General features: G+C 46.9%; 8 protein-coding genes across 8 annotated transcripts; 6 read left to right on the plus strand and 2 right to left on the minus strand.

Annotated features, from left to right (window-relative positions):
• Window positions 1–313: 313 nt before the first annotated feature.
• Window positions 314–1,215, plus strand: BDR25DRAFT_368568 (uncharacterized protein; the record flags this gene model as incomplete). Its single annotated transcript, XM_033697065.1, has 1 exon — window positions 314–1,215. The coding sequence occupies one exon, from the start codon at window positions 314–316 to the stop codon at window positions 1,028–1,030; it is 717 nt and encodes a 238-aa protein (XP_033547734.1). The 3' UTR covers window positions 1,031–1,215.
• A 45-nt stretch (window positions 1,216–1,260) lies between these two features.
• BDR25DRAFT_368570 (uncharacterized protein) lies at window positions 1,261–1,886 on the minus strand. The gene has a single exon (XM_033697066.1). It carries the CDS (start codon window positions 1,522–1,524, stop codon window positions 1,336–1,338), a length of 189 nt encoding a protein of 62 aa, XP_033547735.1. The 5' UTR covers window positions 1,525–1,886; the 3' UTR covers window positions 1,261–1,335.
• Window positions 1,887–4,748: 2,862 nt separating this feature from the next.
• Window positions 4,749–5,553, plus strand: BDR25DRAFT_368574 (uncharacterized protein; the record flags this gene model as incomplete). The annotated part of the gene is made up of 2 exons (XM_033697067.1): window positions 4,749–4,896; window positions 4,928–5,553. The coding sequence occupies 2 exons, from the start codon at window positions 4,749–4,751 to the stop codon at window positions 5,551–5,553; spliced, it is 774 nt and encodes a 257-aa protein (XP_033547736.1).
• Window positions 5,554–5,592: 39 nt separating this feature from the next.
• Window positions 5,593–7,360, minus strand: BDR25DRAFT_354841 (uncharacterized protein; the record flags this gene model as incomplete). The annotated part of the gene is made up of 14 exons (XM_033695376.1): window positions 5,593–5,616; window positions 5,647–5,806; window positions 5,844–5,901; window positions 5,942–5,988; window positions 6,013–6,113; window positions 6,140–6,170; window positions 6,221–6,356; window positions 6,397–6,476; window positions 6,505–6,609; window positions 6,635–6,798; window positions 6,841–6,969; window positions 7,001–7,204; window positions 7,239–7,293; window positions 7,335–7,360. The coding sequence occupies 14 exons, from the start codon at window positions 7,358–7,360 to the stop codon at window positions 5,593–5,595; spliced, it is 1,320 nt and encodes a 439-aa protein (XP_033547737.1).
• A 99-nt stretch (window positions 7,361–7,459) lies between these two features.
• Window positions 7,460–10,089, plus strand: BDR25DRAFT_314081 (sulfate permease 2; the record flags this gene model as incomplete). The annotated part of the gene is made up of 5 exons (XM_033691427.1): window positions 7,460–7,718; window positions 7,766–7,911; window positions 7,963–8,512; window positions 8,563–9,416; window positions 9,517–10,089. The coding sequence occupies 5 exons, from the start codon at window positions 7,460–7,462 to the stop codon at window positions 10,087–10,089; spliced, it is 2,382 nt and encodes a 793-aa protein (XP_033547738.1).
• Window positions 10,090–12,822: 2,733 nt separating this feature from the next.
• On the plus strand, window positions 12,823–13,685 carry BDR25DRAFT_325230 (uncharacterized protein; the record flags this gene model as incomplete). The annotated part of the gene is made up of 2 exons (XM_033692206.1): window positions 12,823–12,940; window positions 13,081–13,685. 2 exons carry the CDS (start codon window positions 12,823–12,825, stop codon window positions 13,683–13,685), a joined length of 723 nt encoding a protein of 240 aa, XP_033547739.1.
• Window positions 13,686–14,496: 811 nt separating this feature from the next.
• On the plus strand, window positions 14,497–16,542 carry BDR25DRAFT_28039 (amino acid transporter). Its single transcript, XM_033687806.1, has 4 exons — window positions 14,497–14,802; window positions 14,894–15,084; window positions 15,183–15,575; window positions 15,667–16,542. The coding sequence occupies exons 1-4, from the start codon at window positions 14,605–14,607 to the stop codon at window positions 16,502–16,504; spliced, it is 1,620 nt and encodes a 539-aa protein (XP_033547740.1). The 5' UTR covers window positions 14,497–14,604; the 3' UTR covers window positions 16,505–16,542.
• Window positions 16,543–19,141: 2,599 nt separating this feature from the next.
• BDR25DRAFT_224522 (uncharacterized protein) lies at window positions 19,142–20,443 on the plus strand (the record flags this gene model as incomplete). Its single annotated transcript, XM_033685148.1, has 1 exon — window positions 19,142–20,443. The coding sequence occupies one exon, from the start codon at window positions 19,142–19,144 to the stop codon at window positions 20,441–20,443; it is 1,302 nt and encodes a 433-aa protein (XP_033547741.1).
• Window positions 20,444–24,531: the final 4,088 nt, after the last annotated feature.

The raw sequence follows: 24,531 nt of genomic DNA on the forward strand, positions 1-24,531 counted from the left end.
CATAAAAATTCAGCAATAACTACGAGGAATTAAAACTACTAAAAGCTGGATCTGTTCGAAGGTACGAGTGACATGCGTACCTCTTTAGGACTAGCGTCTGTTCATCTCGTTCCTACTATATAGTCAGCTCTGATAGCTCACAATAACAACAAGTTCACATCACAATCATGCTTCTCATCAGGTTATGAACCCGGATCAACTCACCAACAAAAGACCTGGGACGTCTGCCTCTCGCCACACTCAATTGACGAGCGACGCAGCCCAGCGTTGGTGAGGCTTCCGCTCACGAACTCACTGCGACGTCACACCCAACATGGGCATTTACGACGCACAAGCAGTCGTCCCGAAGCTTGACGCATCTGGCTCGAACTTCTGGAAATGGGACGCTGCAATTACCCTGTACTCGCAGATTCACAATGCGTCAGAGGTTCTCACTGGCGAGAAAACACGACCATCCAATCCATCTTACACTGGCAATATTGACGAGCCTGGGGCCCTCGATGTATCAACATTGGACCCACACAACGGCGAGCACCATCAGCTCATGGCCGAGCGTAAGGCATTTGACGACGATCGTCAATCGATCAATGAACACATCATCAAGTCTGCAGAGAAGCAGAAGGAAAGGATCAAGCATTGGGGCAGACTCGACGCAGCTCTCAATATGACCTTCCTTACCTCGATTCCCCGTGAGGTTTACGAAGCAATCCAAGGCCTCCATACCGCAGCAGAGCAATACAAGGAGATCACTCGACGCTATCGCGAGGGCCTCCATGAGGCCTATACAGCATGGACTGATTTCTCCAAGCTCCGCTGCGCGGACTGCACAAACACGCTCAAATTTACGGACAAGTTCCGTGCCTCACTCAACAAGTTGAAGGACATGAAGCTTCAGCTACCTGACAAAGGCGTACTATACCAATTCATCCTCGCGATCGAGGAGTCCTACCCTGATTACGCACGAGTCAAGGACAAAGCGACAACTTTCCTAAGCAGCAAGTACCTCTCTCACATATCGCCCCAGATCTAGCCATGCTTTAGAGGCTACGTCGGCCGATGGATTGCTCTTAAGTTCTCCCAGTACAAGGATCTGCTTCCAGTGGCATTTAGCGTCCACGCCAGCACTCAGGTCGTCCACAAAGCCAACATCCAACTCGCAGTCAGCCGCGGAGCCTCGCAAGGGCCGGCGGGGCCGCGCTAGCGGTCGTCGTCGAGCCCCAGAGGCGGGCAGATGCTCTTCCGCGAAGTCCAAAACTAGCGCGTAAGCTCTGCAAACCAACGCAGGACATCCCTTTCCTTCGCCTCTTCAGGCCAGCCCTGCCAGCCGCCCTCTTCCTAGTAGATCGGATTATTCCCTGCTTTGCACCTTTTAAATACCGCCTGCACTGCCAGCTCAAGGCCTGCGATTTCGCTAAAGAAGGCTTCAAAGAAACCAGGAATCCCAACGTACATGGGCCCCAGCTCCTCCTTCAGCACGTCGTCTACGTATTTGCGGTGTTCAGTCGAGTTTGCGAAGCTGCTCATGTTGCGTAGCCATAGCGTTTGTGGGAAGGATAATGCAGGACGGGGAGGGGGGGCAGACTCAGTAACGGCGTCGTAGACCTTGTTCCAGATAACTTCATCAGGTTCATGGTTGAGGACAGCCCTGAGGAAGGGTATGGTGCGTTTGAAGTCAAAGTTGTCAGACTCAGTTGAGAGTTCAAGTCGTAGAAGATCGCTACAAAGGGTACCGCGACCAGCGACGGATAGGAGCAATCAAGCAACGGGCAGAGCTTGCAACTCCACAATAAGGTAAACAGCAAGATCTTTTAGTCCTACTATGGTTTCAATGTAAAAATGTCAGAGGGCCCATCGATATTACCTTGGTTAGATGGAATCAAGACGTGGGACGCGCTGAGATCCTTGTGGTTTGACTTTAAATTCTGGCGGAAGGTACACCCCCCTCCATGAACGGGTTTGTAGCGCCTTCATAAGCGAGGCCCGTGCGTCAAAGGCGCAAGAAGCTCCTAGAAAAAATACTTCTGTTTATATAAGGTTCTAATACCAAGCTAAGGTATTTTTCTCATCTGTATCATCTACTACATCTCTATTATTCACTGTACATCTTGCCAAGTCTTTTCTCTTATTGGTTTAAAAAAGCGCTAGATTAATGTCTAATTAGCCTATAAAACTTTCCACCACTTTTGCAAATATTCTAAATTTTTAAGGCAAATAAATATATTTTACTAGGTCTATTACTATATTCTAGATGTTTTAATGCAATATTATAATGCTGTGTTCTGTTGTTAGTGGGCTAAAGTTTACCTCTTTGTTACTGTTCACAGTTTTAAGGTGTCGCTAAGCCAGAATTAGTATGTCGGCGTCTGTCTTCTGAATGTCAAACCTATCGGCCATTGTCTGACTTTGCAACTGACCGACGCGGTGCTCCGTATGAACATTGTCGGCGGCACGGGAGATTTGTTCGTCTAAATCTCTATTCTTCCTTTGTTATTGCTAAATTTTCCTCATCCAAGCTTCCGAAAAGGAAGGCTCATACCTGCTCGTCTACTACACCATGCTGAGAACTCCAAACCGCCGCCTGTCGTACAAGGACCGCATCAAGATCCACACTCTTGCAGAGATAGGATAGAAGCAAGCGGCAATTGCTCAGCAGCTAGGAACCTCACAGCAGAACGTGTCTAATTGTCTTTAGGCACCTTGTACTCCTACAAAGCCTAGGGGCAGACTAGCTATACTAAACACACCATTTTAACGCCTCCTTGTTCGCCATGCTACTAAAACCGCTGAGCAGCGACGGAAGACTAGGAACCAGATTGCTCAGGAGCTAGGAATCGACGTCTGCCGTCGCACGCTCGTCAAGGCCTTTAAAAAGGAGCTCTATCATCGCGGGAAGGCAACGCTAAAGCCCTTCCTTACAGAGGCGCAGAAGGCCTCTTAGGTGCAGTAGGCCTAGCAGCACCAGTAGCTTAATAAGGAGCAGTGGTCAAGGGTTAGCTAGAGCGATGAGATGTCAGCTCAAACTGGCGCAGGAGAGGTGTACGTCACTCGAAGGGCTAAGGAGAGTCTCCATCCTGATTGTTTGATACCTTAATTTAAGAACTTTAGCAGCTGCATGGTGTGGAGTATTATCTTATTATATAAAAAGGAACCTCTAGTCTTCTTTAAAAAGGAGTGGTGTACGAATGCAAAAGGCACTGTGGACTCAAAGGTGTATATTTAACATATCCTGCCTCTAGTTTTAGCATTCCAGGACGAGTACCAGCGCAGGCAACAATATAGAGATGGATTCTACAGAGGAGATTTTCTCTACCTTAAGGACAATGCTTCTATTCACACGTTAAAGGCTACTACAGCTGCCTTCCAGGCTCAAGCAATTAAAAGGGGGTGGTGGCCGGCTAACTCACCAGATCTCAATCCCATGAAGAACGTGTGGCAGCTGCTGAAGTGGCGGCTGGCAAAGCGCTTTCCAAAGACTAACGCTGAGGTAAAGCAGTATCTTAAGGAGGAGTGGGAGAAAATTGAAATTGATGACTACAGGAAGTACATCACATCTATGAGAGATCAGTGTTGGGCAGTTATTAAGGCAGGTGGCGGACATACCAAGTGGTAATCTATATTGAAAATAACATTCCTTCGCCACTGCGTGCACGAGCCTGGTCCATGCGACGCTACAAACCCGTTCATGGGTAGAGGGTGTATCTAACCCATCGCCAATCGGTTCAGACTGAATGATCTGCAATCTGGACAAAACCGTCATGGTTAGCAGACGCGCGAAATGTCGTGTTTAGGTTGCTTGGGCGACGTCGCATATGCGAATCCCGTAGGATGAGTAGTCTCAAAGAGAGCATAAATCATCAAACAAGATGCGTGGTGCGAAAAGGGATGTTTAGAAACTGTGGATGGAGGCTGCGCAGGCGCGACAGCAGAAGAGGCTGGTCCAGATCTACCAAATGCCGGTGTTCTATGCCAAGAACATTGCACGTGCTCTCAGGTCGGTAAGGCCAAGTTATTAATTGGCTATAGAAGGGTCGACGGTGCCAGACGAGGAGTTGGGCATGCGGAGAGAGAGTGGAGGGACCGAAAAGGGCACCTCAGGACGGATGGTGTTAAAGCAAGTGATAAAATTGTGTTGTTAATTGATTATGCAAGCAGGCGGGAGGCCTCAACAGTGGTTGACAGAATTCTGTACGAATTAGTCAGCCCCACCAAAACGCGATTTCCGCGATTTCGTAAACACTTCAACCTTCAATCATGGCACCACCAACGCGATTAAATCCTTTTCGCACTCCATCCCCTGGACCTTTAGCTGGAAGAGAAGCTACAACTCGCAGGAAATGCAAATTCTTCAACGCTTTGACGAGTAGTAAAGGATCAATTCCGTTAAGTCGCATTTCAGCTGAATGCGGAATCTCAGAGTCTTGCGCCCAATTATGGAAAGATCAATATATGAATATGGGTTCTGAAGCAAAGAGGAGGCTTCGGCCAAGGCCTGAGATACTTGGTCCCACGTCAAAAGTCACTAAATCGATGTGCAAAACGCTTTGCTCGCCTTCCCAGAATCCTGTCCAAAAACAACCCTACGAAGCTCAAATCGCATACTATAATCTGCCTGTTGGAAAGCGCTAATTAAAACGTAAAATAAAGGAGCTTACTAAAGGAGGTAGACGGTACAAGTACGCGTTTATCAAGAAGGCTATAATCAGACAAAAATCAAGAGGAACAAACAGCTTATGGAGATACTTATCTCTATGCTCCTCTCTTCAGGTTTTTTTAATCATATCGTATATACGGACGAAGCACATGTCGACCTGACTTCTCAAGCTCAAGGCAGAATAACAAGAGAGCAAGGAACGCGGGATTTGCTAGAGAATATTAAAGAAAGGTCTCCGCTTAAAGGTGTGCAGTTTCACATAGCTGCGTGGATCAGTTAGTAGGGGAAAGTTCACGGAGCGAGGACTGCAATCGCATGCCAGCCTTGGAGTTGACTGTCATTCCAACAACGCCGGATCTGTCGTCTCGGAAGCCAGACTCGGACTTCAGAACGCGAGGTGTAATTTCAATCAATATTACCATGACCAGGGCAAAACGCCGAGCCGTTTACCAGACAGCTTGTCTGTCGAGGCAGCATTCAATCTAGCCACCATCAAGGGCGCAGAGGCCGCTCGACTGGAGACAGAAGTCGGGAAGATTGCAGTCGGCATGCGCGCGGATCTAGTGGTCTGGGATGCGTTGAGCCCGGCGATGGTGGCTGCGGCACAACATGATCCCGTTGCGGCGGTCATCTTGCATTCGAGCCCTGCGGATATTGAGCTGGTGTTGGTGGATGGGGTGGTGAGGAAGCAAGACGGGAAGTTGCTGCGGGTGAGCGTGGATGAATTCGCTATACAGCCAGTTGGGAAGGAGAAGCTGGAGTGGAGGGAGATTGCAAAGGAAATCGTGAAAAGCAGAGAGAAGATTCAGAAAAACATGGATGAAATTGATTTTGTTCAAGGAAAGCAGGGGTTGATGAAGTTGTTTGGCGTCGATGGAGCCAAATTTGTGGATCTTGATTGAGGTGTAAGGATGAGTGCGAAAGGTTATTTGAGGCCACGCTTACTTCTTTGTGTCGCGAAAAGACTACATAGCCCGAACACGGCGCTAGAGGACTTCCAGGGTAGAAGAGGGCCCCGGCAATGCTAAGGCGAGGCGGGAGCCTTGGGATGCATAATGCAAATTTCGGGACGTATTTTGTTCAACTGACTGGTACTTCCGTCTGAGAACTCGAGTGGCTTCAAATTTTTCAATCCTCAACCTCCACATTATTCCCCTATGTGCACTCAAGAGAGCTGCAATTAAGGTACCACCCAGTTCTCATCAACCCTATCATTAGAACACACAAATCGTTGTAGGTGTCCCACCATGCTGGTGGTCGCTATGTCACCAACAAAACCCCCCCCCCCACAGCTCGGCATGCACCTCCTTTCTCCAACTACCTGGTAACGCAATGATCTTCCCACTCACGACCGCATGTACCCCATAACCCATAAGCTTCGTAAACCGTGGCGATGGTCACGCGAGAGGAACATGTCATCGGGTTCCTCATGTTCAACCATAGCACGAATCACGTTCCATGTCTCCGTAAGCGGAAGCAACCTTAGACAGCTGAAAGGGTAAGTGAACATGAGGACAATCTTCTCAAAATGATGCAATCAGTCCAGAGCAGCTATTTACCCACACTCACCGCCACAAGTGTTGAATGCTCGACAGCTCAAAAGCCGCCCTGCACCCAAAGCTCAGGCCGAGGAGTAGCGTCAATGTTCCTCCGCTAGCTTTTACTTGCTTTCTAGATGCGCATAAATCCCTCGCGCTCTTTCGGCCTTCACACATCAGATCTACCATCACAGAACCCTAACTTACCATTTGACACGAACATGACCCATTGGACCTCGAAACAAGCATCGCGACTAAGAACACCACAGAACCAAGCATCCGGGAAGCTTGCAATGCCCTCCTGATGCCCTGAACACACGACGACGTGCCCAATAAAAATTGATTGTGTTCCCTGCCAGCCATTCAGCGACGCGTGGAAACGCCTCCTCGCTATTTAGAAAAGCAAGCTCTTCCGTCGTTCTCGCTACCACTCAGCGCGAGAGACCCATGGTGCCCAGGCCGGTACCGAGAACGCCAACCGGCTAAGCACGATATCGCAATGCCATGGCAAGATTGCGTAAGTGGGAAATTCACGTACCCCCCAGTAGCCCAAACCAAACCAAGGTAGGTGGTTGAGAGGTGAACACCGTTGCTTGAGCTATTGTCCGACTGTGTTTGTCATCTCTCGAAATTAGCAGCAGTCAAAAGGACTTCACTTTCTGGTTTCCGAAGTTCAAGCTTCGACAGTGTCATGGAAGAGTATCGACTTTCGAAACCTCCACAGCAGTACTTTCGCTCGGCCTGCGCCGTACACGGAGCGACGCTTCCGGAAGCCTCTCGCTACCCCTCATCCGCCCAGACCTTTCAAGACCTTGGTGGCCCAAGTAGGGGACTCAATATCTTGTCCTTCCAGCACGCCATATAAAAACGAGCGGTTGGGTTCCAGATCGTACGGATAAGGCTCAGAATAGTCAAAATGGTGGGGTTTTCTTGGCCATAGGAGGCCAGGAAAAAGGAATGTTACCGTATCGAATTCGCAAGCCGTGGCATATTTCGCCTTATTCACAGCCAAATACTTCGCCAGTCGCCTTCGCCAAGTCTGCGGTGACATGTCGGCTGAGTGCATATTGTCGGTCTACGTCCATCTGCTGGATTTGTAGCCAGCTCAGTGGTTGTGGTCTGAACGCCGTGCTCACTACTCGCACAAACCTAGAGACTGGGGCGTCCACATCTCGATTCTGCTCGGCGATCACCGCTCTCACCAGCCTTTCTATAAGTATTGATTCACCTCCACCTCTATAGAAGTAGGTGCAGCTTGGAATTCGCAGCAATGGCAGGACGATTCTTAGCCAAGATACTTTCTATCGACACTGAGAACCGGGAGGAGCGAAGAGGACCGCTTTCTTCGGGTCCAGCCTCACTTGACTCGGCTGACACATATGTTGAATCGGAGCCGACGACGAAAGAGTTCCTTCTGCAATATCGACCAACTACTGCCGGCTTCCTTCACTATATTCGAACTCTCTTCCCGTTCTGGAATTGGATCTTCCATTACAACCTAACATGGCTCTTGGGCGACGTCATCGCCGGTAAGTTCTCATTTACTCCCATACTGCGCTCGAGCTGACTCGAGAAGGTGTCACGGTTGGCTTTGTCGTCATTCCTCAGGGCATGGCATATGCGCTCCTCGCTAAACTACCAGCCGAATATGGCTTGTATACCTCTTTTGTTGGATTTCTACTCTACTGGGCTTTTGCGACCTCCAAAGATATCACCATTGGCGTATGTTCTCCTTGTATCGACCCATTTCTGGTATCGACTAACATATCCTAGACTGTAGCCGTCATGTCCACTATTGTCGGCAACATCGTGATAAAAGTCCAGAAAAAGCACAAGAATCTAACAGCAGACCAAATAGCCAGGAGTCTTGCCCTGGTCTCTGGAGCCGTGCTCCTTTTCATCGGTTTGACCCGATTAGGATGGATCGTTGAGTTCATTCCTTTGGTCGCAATCACGTCATTCATGACTGGTGCCGCTATTTCAATTGCGGCCGGCCAGGTACCCACATTGCTCGGTATCCCCAACATCAATAACAGGGAAGCAACTTACAAAGTGATCATCAATTCCCTGAAGCATCTTCCGGAGGCCAAGAAGTTAGACGCTGCTTTGGGTGTGTCGGCGCTTGCTATGCTCTATGCTTTCCGCATTCTTTTCAGCGTCCTAACGAAGAAAGTACCTTCGAAGAAGAAACTTTGGTTTTTCCTTTCGACTCTGCGTATGGCCTTTGTCATCATCCTCTATATTCTAATCAGCTGGGGCTGCAATCGACATGTCAAAGATGCTAAGAAGGCCAAATTCAAAATCCTAGGCACAGTACCTCGGGGTAGGTTGTATGCCTTCTAGGATTATCCGCAATCATTCTGACAACATTAGGATTCAAACACCACGGCGTTCCAAACATCAATACAGAGGTTCTTTCTGCCGTTGCCCCAGACATCCCCGTCACCGTTATTGTCTTGATCCTGGAGCACATCGCGATCTCCAAGTCTTTCGGCCGCATCAACAACTACGTTATCAACCCATCCCAAGAGCTCGTTGCTGTTGGCTTCACCAACCTATTCGGCCCATTCCTTGGCGCTTATCCTGCGACCGGTTCATTCTCTCGCACAGCCATCAAAGCCAAAGCTGGTGTCCGAACCCCTCTTGCCGGAATCTTCACCGCTGTCATCGTCCTCCTGGCCCTTTACGCCCTAACCTCGGTCTTCTTCTACATCCCCAGCGCCGCGCTTGCAGCAATCATCATCCACGCTGTGCTCGACCTCATCACCCCTCCCGCCGTTGTCTACCAATTCTGGCAAACCTCCCCTCTTGAAGTCTTCATCTTCTTCATCGGCGTCTTCATCACTATCTTCTCAACCATCGAAAATGGTATCTACTTCACCATCGCCGCATCCGCAGCGCTCCTCCTCTTCCGCCACATCAAAGCCCACGGCGCGCACATGGGAAAGGTACATATCTACCGCGGCAGCACAAACGACTTGCTTCGCCGTGGTCCAGGCTCTGGCGCTGTCGACGAGAAAATCAGTCGAGAAGCATATATCCCTCTCACGCACTCTGATGGCTCGAATCCGGCAATTGATGTCCATTCACCGTATCCCGGAGTTTATATTTATCGGTTTAGTGAGGGGTTCACGTACCTTAACCAAGCGCAGTATCTAGACGACTTGACCCAATTCGTGCAGAAGCACTCGAGACCGACAATTTTGGATCGGTATGAAAAGCTTGGTGTAAGTACTTGCAATTCCCTGACACCCATCTATATTCAACCCTTCAGACAAAACTCTCACACACACATTCAAAACCCTCACCAAACTAACCGCCCTCCAGGACCGTCCCTGGAACGACCCCGGCCCCCGCCGCGGCGTCCAAATCAACCCCGACGACGACCGCCCCGTCCTCCGCGCCATCATCCTAGACTTCTCATCCGTAAACAACGTCGACACAACATCCGTTCAAGGCCTCGTTGACGTCCGCCATCAATTGGATCGCTACGCCGCGCCGAATACCGTGGAGTGGCATTTCGCGGGTATTAATAACCGCTGGACGAAGCGTGCGTTGACGGCTGCCGGGTTCGGTTACCTATTGGGAGGTAAGGATAGTGCGCGCGCGCATTGGAATCCCGTGGTTTCTTATGTGGCGATTGGGGAGGAGGGTGTTGCTAAGAAGGTTGGTGATGAAGAGACTGGGCATACGGGTGAGAAGAAGGCTATCCCTGGGAAGTTGTCGACGCTACATGGACTGAACAGACCGTTCTTCCATATTGACGTGCAGGCGGCGGTGGAGAGTGTGATTGCGAATGTGAGGGTGGAAGGGAAGGGTCGGGGTGTGGGAGTGCATGAGACAGGGAGCGTAGAGAAGGGAATTGCGACAGCGGAAATTTTGGATGGGCCAAGGGCGTAAGAAACCCCAACGTTCATGGGGATCCTTCCGGGTTAATTTGCTTTCCTTATGTATCCTTTTTGGGCGAATGGGGGTTTATGGCGGATTTTGGGGGTGCAAATGGTGGTAGTAAAATTAGTGTGGTTTAGCGTGGTGGCCGCGGGGTTTCATGACATACCCTCCTTCTTTCTATAACTTTATACCTTTTTTTTTAATACAATACGGCTATCCCTGTTTTCCGGGCGATCATGGAAACCTACCTATCCTTTAAAGAAGGGAAAGTGTTTCGGGGATAATCATAGCTGCCAAGCATGTATACGTGAATGCAATAATGACCATCAAAAATATGGTGTGATTTCTGCATCCTGCCATGCCTCGCCCAGTTTCCGACGAGAAAAGCCAAGGCGTAGAGTCTAGATTGGGGTACTGTGTGTCTGGGGTTTGTCCGCGCCAATTGGGTTTGCGGGGTTAGCTCATGCATGCGTGCGTCGATTCGCTGGTTGGTTGGGTGTGCACGTGAGCGGGTTGGGAGGGAATATAGATGTGTGTGTTAGCCCTAGTTTCGAGGTGCACATTTCTCTGAGGTGTCGAGCGGCTGTGTTTGCCGCTTTCTTGTTCCATATGGCCATCCATGGAAACAAGATCCTTGACCCTGTACGATACCACCACTGCCACCAAAGTCCAAGCTGTCATTGTACTCCATATTCTTCCTTTCAAGTAGGGCCGACATGAGGCTCCACGACCTCCCCGACGATATCTTAATCCTGGTTCTTACCAACTGCTCCATCTCCTCCCTCTTCGCCCTCCGCCTAACTTCAAAACCGGTATACACTGTCATAGTCGCATACATCGAAACAATTGCGCCGGGGGTAGCCCAAACATCCTTCCCAGATTGCACCTTATTACTCAAACCGCCCAAAACCGGCTATTCCTTTCCTTGGCTTAAATCCCTCATTCCCCTACACCTTGCAGCTATTGCTCTCGATAAAGATAAGCTGCGCCGATATCCATACCTGAATGCCGGATTTCCGTATGGGATCCCGAGTGAGGAAAGGGGAGAGCAGGCAGTGTATTGGAGACAGAGGGTGGCGAATGGGTGGTGCGTGTTACGGCGTCTTTATCTTGTTTCGAGGGAGGTGTATGCGAAGGGGTTGGAGGAGCTGGGCAGGCAGAAGATGCTGGGGAAGATGGGTGGTGGGATTAGGAAAAATAGAATGTGGCAGTCAGTAGCGTGTACGTATCAAGCGTGCAGCGAGCATGGGGTTGGGAGCTGGAGGATGTTTGAAGGGAAGAAGAGTAGCGGGTGCAATGGAGGAATTGAGGGGAAGAGAAAGGGCAGCGAAAGGCGCAATGAGGAGATTAGGGTGAGGGAAGCGGTGGTGTTGAAGTGTAGGAAGGAGTTGATGCTAAGAATGAAGGATTCAGACTTGATGGATTATTTGTACGTTTGGCGGCTTCTGTTATGGGTTTTTCGCCCGTATCGGAAACCCGAGACCGAGAGTGAAAGTGAAGGTGAGGGGGGAAATCCCCCTCTGGGCTCACATAAGCCAAATTGGCAAGCAACAATCGCCGATATCTCATCCGGATGCTCATGGCTCACATGGTTCGTTCTCCACGTCGGCACCACACCATTCTGGCAGCAGTGGGTCCAATGGACATGCCGCAACCGCTCACAGCCTCACATCATCCGCAATCTGACATGGCAAGCCTGGTCAGAGCGATCGAATCATCAGATCGAGATTGAGCGAGAGTATATCTCGAAGTTTGAATTTGCGCTGAGAAAACGCGTTCTTTCGTCTGAGCGACTGAAGAGACTGGAGAATGAGATTATGGAAGGGAGGGTTGTGAAGACGATCAGTCTAGATTGCATTCCGTGGGAGTATGATCAGAATCACATTATCTACAAGCTGCCGTCGGAATTCCCTTGGTATCGGGCAGATAGCTGGGTTTGGATGGATGGAGATGTATGGGTGCACGTTAGGGGGTCACAGGGACGGACTAGGGTGATGAAATCGAAAGAGAATCCAAATCCTGAGATAAAGGCAGAATTCGATGAATTTGGCCTGCTAGGAAGGGGACCTCTGGAGAGGGTTCCATATCTGGTTTACCTTGGTGCTGAGGATGCAGAGAGTGTTTGGGGAGGCGGCGGAGTTGGTCAATTTGAGATGGCATTCTAAATAGAGCGAGCGTGCTTATGACAGCCCTCTGAAGAAGTGTCACGCAATTGAGCCTTTTCTAGTTCAGAACTACCATATGATGGTGGTTTTCATGATGATGGTTTTCATAATGGTGGTCTTGATAATAGCGTCCTTAGTAATGGCGGTCTTGTTGATGGCGGTCCTGGTGATGGCGGTCTTGATGATGACGGTCTTGATGATGGTGGTGTTGATGATGACGGTCTTAATGATGGTGGTGTTGATGATGGTGGTCTTGGTGTTGATGATGATGGTGGTCTTGGTGATGATGATGGTGGTCTTGGTGTTGATGATGGTGGTTGTCTTGGTGATGGAAGCTTGTAGAGAATTCCAGCGGATTCAAAATCTTGGCAGGGCTGACCAATCGCACGCACGCCCCCAGGCGAAGTTTCACACGAGCTTCGGATTTGCATTGCACATCACGACTCCGCGACACGAACACTTCCGCACCAAAAGCCCTTCCTCTGCCTCTCGCTGACCGCGAGCACACCACGGCAACTACGTCTCTTATCCCCGGGCAACACCTGAGCCTAGAGTGACGTCCTGTGAGAGGACAACCATGGCGCCCCAGACTCTCCACGGCTCCTGCGCCTGCGGCCGCAATCGATACGTCGTTGAGATCCCCCAGCAGCAGGTTTCGCTCGCTGAGATACTGTGCGACTCTACTTCTGCGTCGCGTAAGTCAGCCCCTCCCTTCTCTATCGCGAGTAGATCCGCGCAAGACGTCATTTCACCCTGTCGCGTACAAGCGAGACGGACATGTCTACCTCGCTTCTTCCAGGCCTCAATTGAACCTATGTCTAACATGTGGTCCAAGGACACCATGCAGCCAGCCCATTGACCCTCTGGCTTCGCGTCCCACTCGTCTGGTACACCTCCGCCACGTTCGCCCAACTCCCTGACGAAGAGCGCCCCAGCATCCTGCGCACCTTTGTCTCCCCCTTCGCCTCCAATACCCGCCGCCAGTTCTGCGGATACTGTGGTACCCAACTCACATCATGGCACGAGCGGACACAGGAAGATGCCGAGCACATCCAGTTGACCGTCGGCAGCCTGCTAGACGAGGACCAGGAGCTCTTGGGACAACTAGGTCTACTCCCAAGCGTGGATAGCAGTGATGAGGATGCGGACGCGATAGATCCAATGGAGGGTCCTTCCAGACACCCACAGTCACGATCGGTGGCACGTTCAGGACCCTACGCTCGCGGTGCGCCGTGGTTCGAGGAGCTCGTTGAAAATTCCAAACTAGGACGCCTCAAGAAGCAGAGGGGCGGCCACTCATCTCGTGACGGCAATGTCAGGGTTGAATGGGAGGTCATGGAGTGGACTGAGGGCGATGATGCAGACGATGAGGGCATGGCGTCGGGTAAGAGAAAGGCAGGTGAACTAGAGGGCGATGACATGGAGATGAGGACGGCGTAAGTACCGCCGTCATCGCAACGGGATGTTATAAAAGGTGCTCACGCTGGAGAAGGAAGGTTTCGAAGAAGGATCGATAAGGTTCATGGCGTCCCGGTTTATTCGCCGAAGACACGTACTGCAAGCAATCGCTTGCGATGTATGGTCTTCAGCATCTTTAATGTACCAAAAATGGGCTCGGGCTGTAATATAACTAAGAGAGCATTATGGGACTCAGCAGAGTCAGGGACAGGATTTCTGGGTTTCTCAAGCTTTGAATAGGGAATGCAAATCTTCAAAATCCCATCTTGCAGCTTTCTGGCATACGTGGCCAATCACGTCGTCTGGAGCGGGCAGGACGTCCCAAGCCACCGATCAAGCCACCGATCAAGCCACCACTCCCACATCCGACCGTATCCTCCGACTGGCTTTCACCATCCACACCCTGTCATCTTCCCGTCGCCCTCCTGTCTCCCCTTAGCTGCCGAGGTCCCTTCTGACCTGCTCTCTTTATCGAAGCTTCAACACCCGCGTTACACACGGTCTTTACAAACTCACATCATAGATTCGCATCCTTGTCCTCGTCCCGCAAATGCAATTGGACATGATCAGTGTGCTTCAGGGTCTTTCTGCATACCTTGGCATGCTTTAGCTCCAACTGGACTGATAAGCGGACCAGGTCCCTTTTCCTGGATCTTGCGCTGCGTGTTTGAAGGCCCGGGGTGAGTCCCGTATCTACGGTTCGTTGCTTGGAGTTACGGGAAGGGGTATAGATAGATGGGTCAATGTCTGCAGTCCTTTTATTTAGTGTTCTCGCTTTCACTCCGGCACTTCTTCTTCCTCTGTGTCCTGTCTTCAGTACGGTTCCTATGCTTTAACCTGTGGTTTCATCGCGTCTCGTGATCCCTGCCCATCCTTGTATCCCAGGATCGTGTTCAGGAAGATGGAGAGAAAGAGCCAGGAAAACGTCCAGCCTACATCTACACCAGGATACAGCCCCTCAGATGACAATGTGGAGGTTGGTGAGGTTCTAAATGCATCGGGCCATAAGCAGGAGCTTGAGAGACAGTTCAGCTTGCTGTCGATTTGCGCCGTTGGGATATGTACGGGGAATGCGTGGGCGGCGCTTGGCGGGAGTATTGTATGTTTTTTTCGAATAGCGAATGGGTTTCTTCATTCTCGTAGACCAAGTTCGGACGGTCGTACGTTGGCTGACACTTCGGGCTAAATAGGTGCTCGCGTTGTACAACGGTGGTCCACCGGGCGTAATATACGAATTCATCGCGGTTTCATTTTTCTACTGGCTAATAGCGTCCTGTATCGCTGAACTTGCGTCCGCGATACCCTCCAGTGCGGGGGTTTATCATTGGGCCAGTATCACGGCGGGGAAATATGGAAGGAGTGTTGGATACTTTGCAGGATGGTACGATCTCCTACAAGGACTATTCTAATCCTCGCCCGAGTCTTGAAGTAAATCAGGGAAGAATTATTCGAATTGAATACTAACATCCGGTCCCGTAGGTGGAACTTCTTCGGCTGGGTCTTCGGGGCCGCGTCGCTCTCTGCTATCCTCGCGAATCAAATAGTCAGCATGTACGGCCTCTTCCACACGTCCTACGCCTACCAGCGCTGGCACGTCTTCATCACCTATCTCATCGTAACCTGGCTATGCTGTTTGTGCGTCATGTTCGCGAACCGCGCGCTTCCCGCCATCTCTAACGTCGGGCTGTTTTTCATCTTCGCCGGGGTCGTGATTACGATTTTGGTGTGTGCGATTATGCCGAGTCGGAGTGGGAAGGGGTATGCGACGAATGAGTTTGTGTGGAAGGAGTGGCAGAATCAGACCGGGTGGACGAGTGATGGATTTGTGTTTTGTGCGGGAATGTTGAATGGGGCTTACGCTGTTGGTGTGCCGTACGTGCTCGCAACTCCTCGCATCTTTCCTATCGCTTTCACTCTAAGAACATATTCGCAGAACAGAAAGCTGACCCGACATGCGACACAGAGACTGCGTATCCCACCTCGCAGAAGAACTCCCCAAACCCCGCATCAATATTCCCAAAGCCATTGCTGCGCAAATGGTCGTCGGCTTTATAACCGCCTTCCTCTACCTCATCGCCATCTTCTACACCGTCAATGATGTTACCCTCCTCTTCTCCAACCCCTACCCCTTCCCCCTCGCAGAACTCTACCGCCAAGCCACAAACACCAGGGCCGGCTCCCTAGGCCTCCTCATTGTCATCTTCCTCCCCACTGCCTGCACCAACATCGGTGCATACATCACCGCCGGCCGCATGCTCTGGACCCTGGGTCGTGACGACGCAACCCCGTTTGCGTCCTGGATAGGGCATATCGATACGAGGTTTAAAAACCCGCTGAATGCAAGCTTTGCGTGTGGGATTATTTGCACAGTCCTTGGCTGTATCTACGTCGGGAATACAACCGCGTTCAACGCTTTCCTAGGCTCTTTCGTCGTCCTGACTTCGTCCTCCTACCTTGCTGCCATCCTGCCCCATATCTTGTCGCGGCGGCGCCACATCCTGCCTGGCCCATTCTGGATGCCCGATTCAGTGTTCTATACCGTTTCTGGAGTCTCTTGCGCGTATATGGCAAGTTTTATTGTCATTTATTGTTTCCCGTATGCGGTCCCATTTGATTCCAAGAGTATGAATTATAGCTGCTTGATTGCGGGGGGTTTGACAGTTTTTGTAGCGGGGTGGTGGTGGTGGATCCGGAAGAGGGGGTATGTGGGCCCGGCGAAGATGATTGAGGAGGTGGAGAGGAGGTTGAGTGCTGAGGCTAGGGGTAGGCAGAGGGCGAGTATTAGCGCCGAGAAGAATTAGGGATAGGCTTATCTTGTGCTTGTAAAGATTTCGAGTGTTCAAGATGGTATGTTCTGAAGCTGCGACTGGGAGACTTTAAGCTTCAAGAGCTTTGAGAATACCTGGTTTGGGGAATTTTACTGAGTGTGTATATTTTTCTCCTATGATTCCTGCGTATTTACTATCGAAACCTCCATTGCAATCTAAGAAAGAGCCGGTTCTTCCGGACCCAACGGAAATGTGAAAGAAGCATCCATGCTGGCGGCAAAGTCCAATCACGCGTTGGTTTGTAGGTCAAGCGCTCATCATGGTGTGGGCTCATGCTACACAGACTGCTTAGTGAATGATATCTTCGGCAAGAGGAAGTAGATGTAGTAGCATGGATTCTAAACGAGTCCATATACCTAACAGAGAACCTATTGAACTAATAACAAACCAGTACAAAAATCCCTAAATCAAGAGCCCAGATCCCTAAAACATCCTCCACGCCTGACTATGGGGAATTAATTTCAGCAAGTATGTATTCTCCCTATAGCTATACCCCTCATAGTAAATACCAAAAACATTTTAACAAGACCAGTGAGAACATCCCCAAGCTCAGAACCCAGCACATCCTCCTACCTAATTATAAGGATATTAGGTTCTGTATGCCGGATGTAGAAGCAAAGGACTTAAAGTTGAACGTAAAAGTGGATGGGACTGACTCACAGAATGCACACACTCTCTGAGAAGGTCTGCGTGGCCTGTTATAGTCACAGTCTCGTTGCTTCTTGATATAGCTAATAGCTCAATGATGCTCGACAATCATCTCAAGGTCAAATTCTCAGCTTGCCGGTGATCGCCGGTTCGTGGGATCGCTCTCGTTTCTCATATTCCATCATGAACCTCTTTCTTTAAAAAGAAATTTTCTACCACTTCCCAGTTGTCTTTCGGTTTTCGTTTCGTTAACAAATTAGACACAAACTCATGGAGTGCATCGTGGACTATTGTCCGTGCTCTTAGTCGTTAGCTTTCCTTTCTATCCCAGATACCCAACCCGAAAGGTTGCTCATACCTCACTTCATCTCTGAAAGACAAGGGGGCGGAATCCAAACCTGTGGTTACTTTAAACCCAGCAAAGCCGGCCAGAGAAAACCCTCTAAAGGCCTCCTAGCCTTACCACTCGCTCCATGTATCACTAGGTGCCCCTAGATATTAGAGATAAACTTCAAGCCCATCTCTAGGTCCACCCACGAGAGCCAAATGAAGGGTGAGAGGATGAATGATCAGTATCGAGGCGGCGAGGACGGTGACCTAGGTTTGCGCTTGGAGTTGCATCATCTTCTGCTGAGCTACCAACTCGCATACGGAGTTCGGGTTCGCAAAGTCTCGTCACAAGGCATGCCATCATCATTCAGTGTACCAAACAGAAGGAGGATGTTAGAAGAAAAGTCGTGAGACACTTACCCAAACCCCGCCAACAAGCTCCTCACATTAGTCTCCAAAGCCGCCACGCTGAATCGCCCAGCTGCCTACACTCAACTCCCCTCCAGCCATTGTCATCAAGCCCAGATATTTCTACCCCAACAACCGAACCCAACTGCAAGAAATCCTGCATGGCAAACCCACGTGGAGAGCTGGGTTTCACCATTAGCAACGCCCCAGGAACCCGTCTTAGGCGTCGTTGCTTAGCCGCAAAATCGCTGCATCCTCCGGGGACTAACACGGGAACCAAGAAACTTGCAACCTAGCGGCTCGATGGAAGGGGCTTCCGAGCTTCCATGCATGTTTTAGCGCGAACTCCGAGATCTGGGGGATCTAGGAGATTTGGGTGAATGGAGCTTGTTTTCGTAAACCGTTTTGCGTTGTGGAAGAGGGTTTTGGATTCGCGGAGAGTGCCAATTTCTGAATGCACGGACGCAGAGAGCTGTGGATAGACATCAATTACATACAACTCTAAGAGGAGAAATTCAGGACCTTGTGTCCTTCCAAGATTCCTGCCTTCTCGTGAATTTCCTCAATCAAATCCTTTCAAATTTTCTTTGAGGATTTTCTGTCCCTGCCAAGCAACCTTCTCTCCAGTACTATTCACACAACCATTCCTGGGGTTTGCCCAGGGTTTGCAAAGTGATCCTTCATCAGCCTCCACGGCTGACAACACCCCGATCCCAGCCTCTAATTGGCCAGTCTACCGCCCAAGCTCCAACAACACCAGATTTGCATCCCGTACTACCAGACAACAAAAAACGTGGGCGCGGGGATCAAATGATGACAGGCATGCTACCAGCGTGGGGCATTCTAGCAATATGCTAGCGACTAACACGAACTGCGTCCAGCCTTCGACGATGGGATGACGGGAGGCAAGCAGGCACAGCTGGGTGGGAATTTTGCCGGGTCAGACCCGAGTCTCACTCTCACGCATCCAGTACCTGGATTGAGGCAAGATGCGTAGTACAGTACAATACATAAAGTCGGTGGACCTCAGCCCGGCTCCCCTCATGCTCACCACTATCCATCTCCCTAGAGTATAGAAGCTGACACGGCTTTAGTGATCGAGCCGCTCACCGATTCTTTGAAGTTTCTCGTACTACCTGCCCTCTAACTATGTCTTTTACACCTCCTTCCGCCCCGGATTGGCATTCCTCACTACCATTTTGTCCATTTCCTACAGAACCAAGAATGTCGCCCACATCAGCCCCAAAACCGGAGCGGCAACCCAAGCTTCGAGCTTCGTGCGATGCATGTGCAGCTTCGAAGGTCAAATGCAGCAAAGAGCATCCTATGTGCGCGCGCTGCTTATCAGCAGGCTCGGATTGCATCTACGGCATTTCAAGAAAGCACGGCAAGCCAGGACGTACACGGAAGCGCAATCCCGACGGAACCCCATTCACAAAAGCCTCGAAGCAACGGCCTTCACCAGCTGGGAGCGAATTTGGCAAATTCCGAATTTGCGCGGAGCCGTTGCTTCCGGAAGTCGAAGATTTGAACTGGCCCCCAACACTAGATTTCGAGCATCAAATGACACCACATTCGGCGTTTCCGGAGCGAGATTACAACTTCATGAGCGAATTCCTGATGACCAGTTCTCAATCGCCCACGGATTGCATGCAAACCGTTAAGCCAGAACTTACCTTCCGGGATCCATTCGCAAGACAAGAGTCTCTACAGCCTGACACGTCTCTACCGGCGGATTTCCAAGCGCTGAAAGACTTCATTGGCGGGGATTCAGTGCGTCCTATGGAGTACGCGATAACAGAGGCGAACGTAGATTCTTTCTTTCCGGAAAGCTCAGAACCGCCACAGAGCCCCATGGGCTCTATGAGCTCTAATTTCAACCCTCTCCGAGAGGACATCGTCATGCCGACTTCGCACAACTGCTACAACCTCGCATACTCCACACTCGAGAGCTTACACTTCAAGACGTTAGCAGAGACTTCAGAAATGGAATCTATGTTCTTCCCAGACACAAAAAGCCTAGATTCTGTTCTCTCAGTCACCAGATCAGCCGTCAAGAACGTCCTACAGCTACTCTCGTGCTCTTGTTCCTCAGACCCGCATCTCGCAATGCTATACTCAAGCATCGCGTCCAAAATCCTCACATGGTATCAAATTGCCGCGGGCCTCAATCCCGCAGCTCCACCCACACCCGCGCTCACTACCGCCTCCTCGCCCTCTTTATCCTCGTCCTGGACGTTCTCCTCCGGCCCATCGACGCCATCACTCTCTCCATCGAAGATCAATATCACGGTGCAACCGATGAAAATCGGTGCCTTTGAGTTCGATGAGGCGGATCAGGAGGCGCTGAGACGCCAGGTTGTGCTGGGTGAGCTGAAGAAGTGCGGGGTGTTGGTTGAGGCGTTGGCGAATTGGAGAGGGAACGGCGACGAACAAGCGGAGTTTTTGTACGACATGCTCGGTGCGTGGTTGAAGAGCGAGCTGTTTAGGATGTTAAGGGATGTTACGGGAGGGCAGGAAGAGTGATGGTACACCCCGGGCCATTGGTGTAAGCGATCGATACCGTGCAATGCTGTGCTGTCTCAGTGGGTCGGGTCAAGCAAGATGTCACCGTATGGATTTATTTGCTGGAGATCTCCCGGTTTCTTCTTTGGTATATATTCATGGATTCTGCGGGATCCGAAAACAAGTGTTGGAAACGCTGGTAGTTGTGGGAATCAGTTTGTCGTGACTTCTACGGCGGAGACCAGCTCCAGGGAAAATAGACTTCAGGTTGATGAAAAGCTACGACTAGATTTAGTTCTTTGCACGCAAGGTTCATCTCATGAAACACCCAGATTCCTGTTCCTGAAGGAAAAGTTGTATGAGTCTTTGCACAATTTACGGCACATGTGTGAACGCCAAGATGTACGGCGGACTGTTAGCTGGTGAAGGGAAAAAACTAATCGCCAATCGCTTAGAAGCATTTTAGGTATAAAACACTATAGTATTTTACTAGGCAAAACATACTATAACGCATTTGTATAATGTTTTTTAAAGATCTAAGGAGTAAAGGGTTGTTTTATGTAACTGTATTGCAACTGCTCTTTATAGCAACTGCCTTTACTACAGCGTTGTACAATAATTATAGATACTTACTGCCACTACTACTCTTCTACATCTACTACTACTACAGCAGTAGCAGCAATAACAACAGCAACAACAGTAATAATAGCAGCAACAGTAATAGCAGCAGCAGCAGCAACAATAATAATAATAATAATAATGTAGGCATTAAGCTTATAGTATTTTAATTACTTTTATTATATAAAGCTAACACTTAAAATAGGGCTCTTGTTCTTTATAATGCTGCTGTTGCTACTGCTAACTAAGCTAGCGCTAATGTTAATCTTGTCTTATATGTAGGACAGCAGTAGCTAGCCCTACTAGCTTATAGTCTACAGGCCTGTGCATTGCTAGCCCTTCTAGAGCAGGATGTAGAGTTTATATATAGCAGTATATCCCTTTATTAAATAGCTTTACATAGGCCTTTATATATTAACGCTATCCTTATATAATCTTGCAGAAGGGCAGTGGACAACCTGTGCAGCGCATGCTATGGCGCTGTCTCGGGCCCACGACTGTTCCTAGAGTGCTGCTGCGCTAAGGGGCACTTTAGCAGAGCATGTAGCAATTGTAAATAGCGTAACTATACTAGTTACTACTTTATAAAAGAAGAGAGTAATAATAAGCTAGCTAGTAAACCTTTATATTTAAGCTACAACTTAGAAATTAGTAGTGCTAGTAATAGTTTATAGTAGTAGCTTATTCTTATTAAGAATAAACTTACTAAGGCTTTAGCTAATAATGTAATAGTTTTAGCTTAAGGTACATATAATATTTCTTTTAAAAGTAGTAAAGCGCTTTAGCTATAGAGGTTGTCTATAGCACCTAGCTATGTAGGGATGTCTGTAGCACTTAGTTAAGGCCTGTACCTCTGCGCAGTAACTAGAATAAGTAGCTGTTAAATAGTAAAACTAAACTAAGCTAGTAAATAAAAAAAATAAATTAAATTATTATATAAGACATACTACTTCTTAATACTACAAAGCTAATAGGGCACTTAAAAATTAACATTAAATAGCTAAAATAGTGCCTACTTATAATTATATAAAAGCATTTTTTTATCTTTTTTATTTTTAATAAAGCTTAATTTTTGCTTAACTTTTTTTTTTTTTACTAGCTTTTTCTTCTTCTTAACCTTAGTCTACTTAGTAGGGAGTTTATATAAAAAAATCTTATCCTAAGCTACTATAGTTGCCTTATATACTAGGTACAAAGTTGTGCTTTAGTTGCTCTTTTTAAAGTATCTACTTTTTAGTAAGTCTTTAATTATATAATAATCCTTAGCACTTTTTAGAAAATGTGTAACATAATCTTTACTAACATTTATAATAAGATATAGTTTAAAATAGCCTTTAGTAATTAAAAAATTAAATTATATAAGCTTTTTAAAGAGGCTGTTTTTAATAAACTTAGTATAGCTTATAAAAGGCGCGTTCTAAAGCTATATCTAGGTCTAATTTACTATGTATTAGATATTAGCTAATATACAAGAGGGTATTATATGTGGCTGTTTAATACTATTAATTTACTTACACTTATTAATTACTTTATATTATATAAAGTAAAGGATTACAAGAATAGAGAGCTTAGCTATTATATAGCCTTAAATAAAAAGTAAAGATGTATGCTAGATTAACTACTAACATGCTAATTCTGCTAGTGTATGTAAAGCAGCTTATATAGAAGAGATAAACATTCTTTTTTTTACACTTTTAAGTGTATTTTTTAGACAGATTATCTTTTCTTTGTCTTATATAATTTATGTAGGTGTAAGAGGTTAAATTTAAACGCTATAGTCTAAATAAAACTTATATTTAGTAGACTACTTACTATAAAACTATTCTATAGTAAGATAAAACTTATCTTAGGCACTTATAGTAATAATAAATTATATATTATATAAGAAAAAGAACTAAAGAAAGAACTAAAAAAGAAACTATAAAAAATTTAAACATACTATAAAAAAAATAAAAGCTTAGTTACTACATCTACATAAATTTACTAAGCTAGATTAAGATTAATAGGCATCTTTTTACTAAAGTTAGTTTTAAGATTAATATTTTAAACTATGTCTTAATTACCTTAGTTAAATTAGATACTCTTATATTAAGTATATTATATAAAACCTTACTTACTAATTTTACGCTTTAATAAGTAACTTAAGTAAAGATAGTATAGGCTAAAGACTGTTCTAGATATAGTATTATGCTTTTACTTAAAGCTAAAGATAAACATCTAGATATAGTGTTGTATAATTCTAAAAGTTAGAGTAAGCTGCAGCTACGCTGTTAAATCTAAGTAAATCTAGTACCTTATTACACTACTAAAGCATATCCTGTAGGAGGTAGGCATTTATATTCTAACTATTAACTCTTCTCTTAATTATATAAAGCTAATTAGCATTAAATAAAAGAGCCTAGTTTTAGACATAGGCTTTAAAATAGTAATAAAGCATAAAAAGCTTCTTAACTATACTGTTTAAATAGTTCTTTTACCTTTAAATTAAATATATGTTCTATAGTTATATAAAGCTATATAGTTCCTTATAAAGTATAAAAATATATATAGCATAAATAGTAAGCTAATTAGCTAAGCTATCTTTTAAAAAAAAGCCTTAAGTTTAAAAGTAGTAAAAGTAATCCTACTTAAAGTAAAATAAAGTAATAAGTATTATATAAAATACTAACTTACTAATAAAAAAGAAAGCTTTTTAAAAGTTACTACTACTAAGCTTTAATCTACTAATTTAATATACTTATGCTATAAAAGTAGCACTAATTAAATAAAAGCTTAGGCTCTATAAACTTTTAAAGCTAGTAATAAGTATCTACTAGCATAACTATCTCTGTCTTTTAATTAGATTATATAAAACATAGTTACTGCTTTATTTCTTTAAGTGTCTTAAAAAACTAGCAAAGGCAGCTAACAGCAGTGTAGGCAGAGATTCTAACATAAATCTATACAATGTATTGTAAGTACGCGTTAATACATGCATAGATCTCTATGCTGTATAGTTTTAGCTTACTATAGCTATTAATAGACTAGATAAAGTTTAGGCTAGAAACAATATACTCTCTACAGTGTTGCTGCAGGTTGCGCTTACAGCGCTCTACTACCTTATAGTTTATTATATAATAAATGCAAAATAACTAGTCCTATGCAATAATATAGCTATATTAATAAAAGTGTGTATAAAGATACTTTTACTTATACTTATTAATAACACCTTTTTTTAGCTTTTAACTAATAAGTTATTATATAAGCTTATCTACTTACTAGCTTTATTTAACACTTTACACTTTTCTATATAATTTAAGCTTAAATTAAAGTTATATAAGTATATATTTTTTAATTTAAAAGCCTTTATTATGTAGTATATAAAGCATATTTAAATCTTTAAGCTTAACCTTAAAGAACAGCACTTAGATCTAATTCTTAACTTTATTTTTAACCTTAGCAGGAAGGTGTTGCTTTACATTTTATGTTTAGAACTGCTACTTAATTATATA

Source organism: Lindgomyces ingoldianus (assembly GCF_010093535.1).
Source record: "Lindgomyces ingoldianus strain ATCC 200398 unplaced genomic scaffold BDR25scaffold_15, whole genome shotgun sequence".
NCBI lineage: Eukaryota > Fungi > Ascomycota > Dothideomycetes > Pleosporales > Lindgomycetaceae > Lindgomyces > Lindgomyces ingoldianus.

Coding starts and splice junctions, on each gene's coding strand:
- BDR25DRAFT_368570 (XM_033697066.1), bottom strand. CDS start 1,524: ATGAGCAGCTTCGCAAACTCGACTGAACACCGCAAATACGTAGACGAC.
- BDR25DRAFT_28039 (XM_033687806.1), top strand. CDS start 14,605: ATGGAGAGAAAGAGCCAGGAAAACGTCCAGCCTACATCTACACCAGGA. Junction 15,085..15,182: donor GTTGGATACTTTGCAGGATG/GTACGATCTCCT, acceptor CCGGTCCCGTAG/GTGGAACTTCTTCGGCTGGG. Junction 15,576..15,666: donor GCTTACGCTGTTGGTGTGCC/GTACGTGCTCGC, acceptor CATGCGACACAG/AGACTGCGTATCCCACCTCG.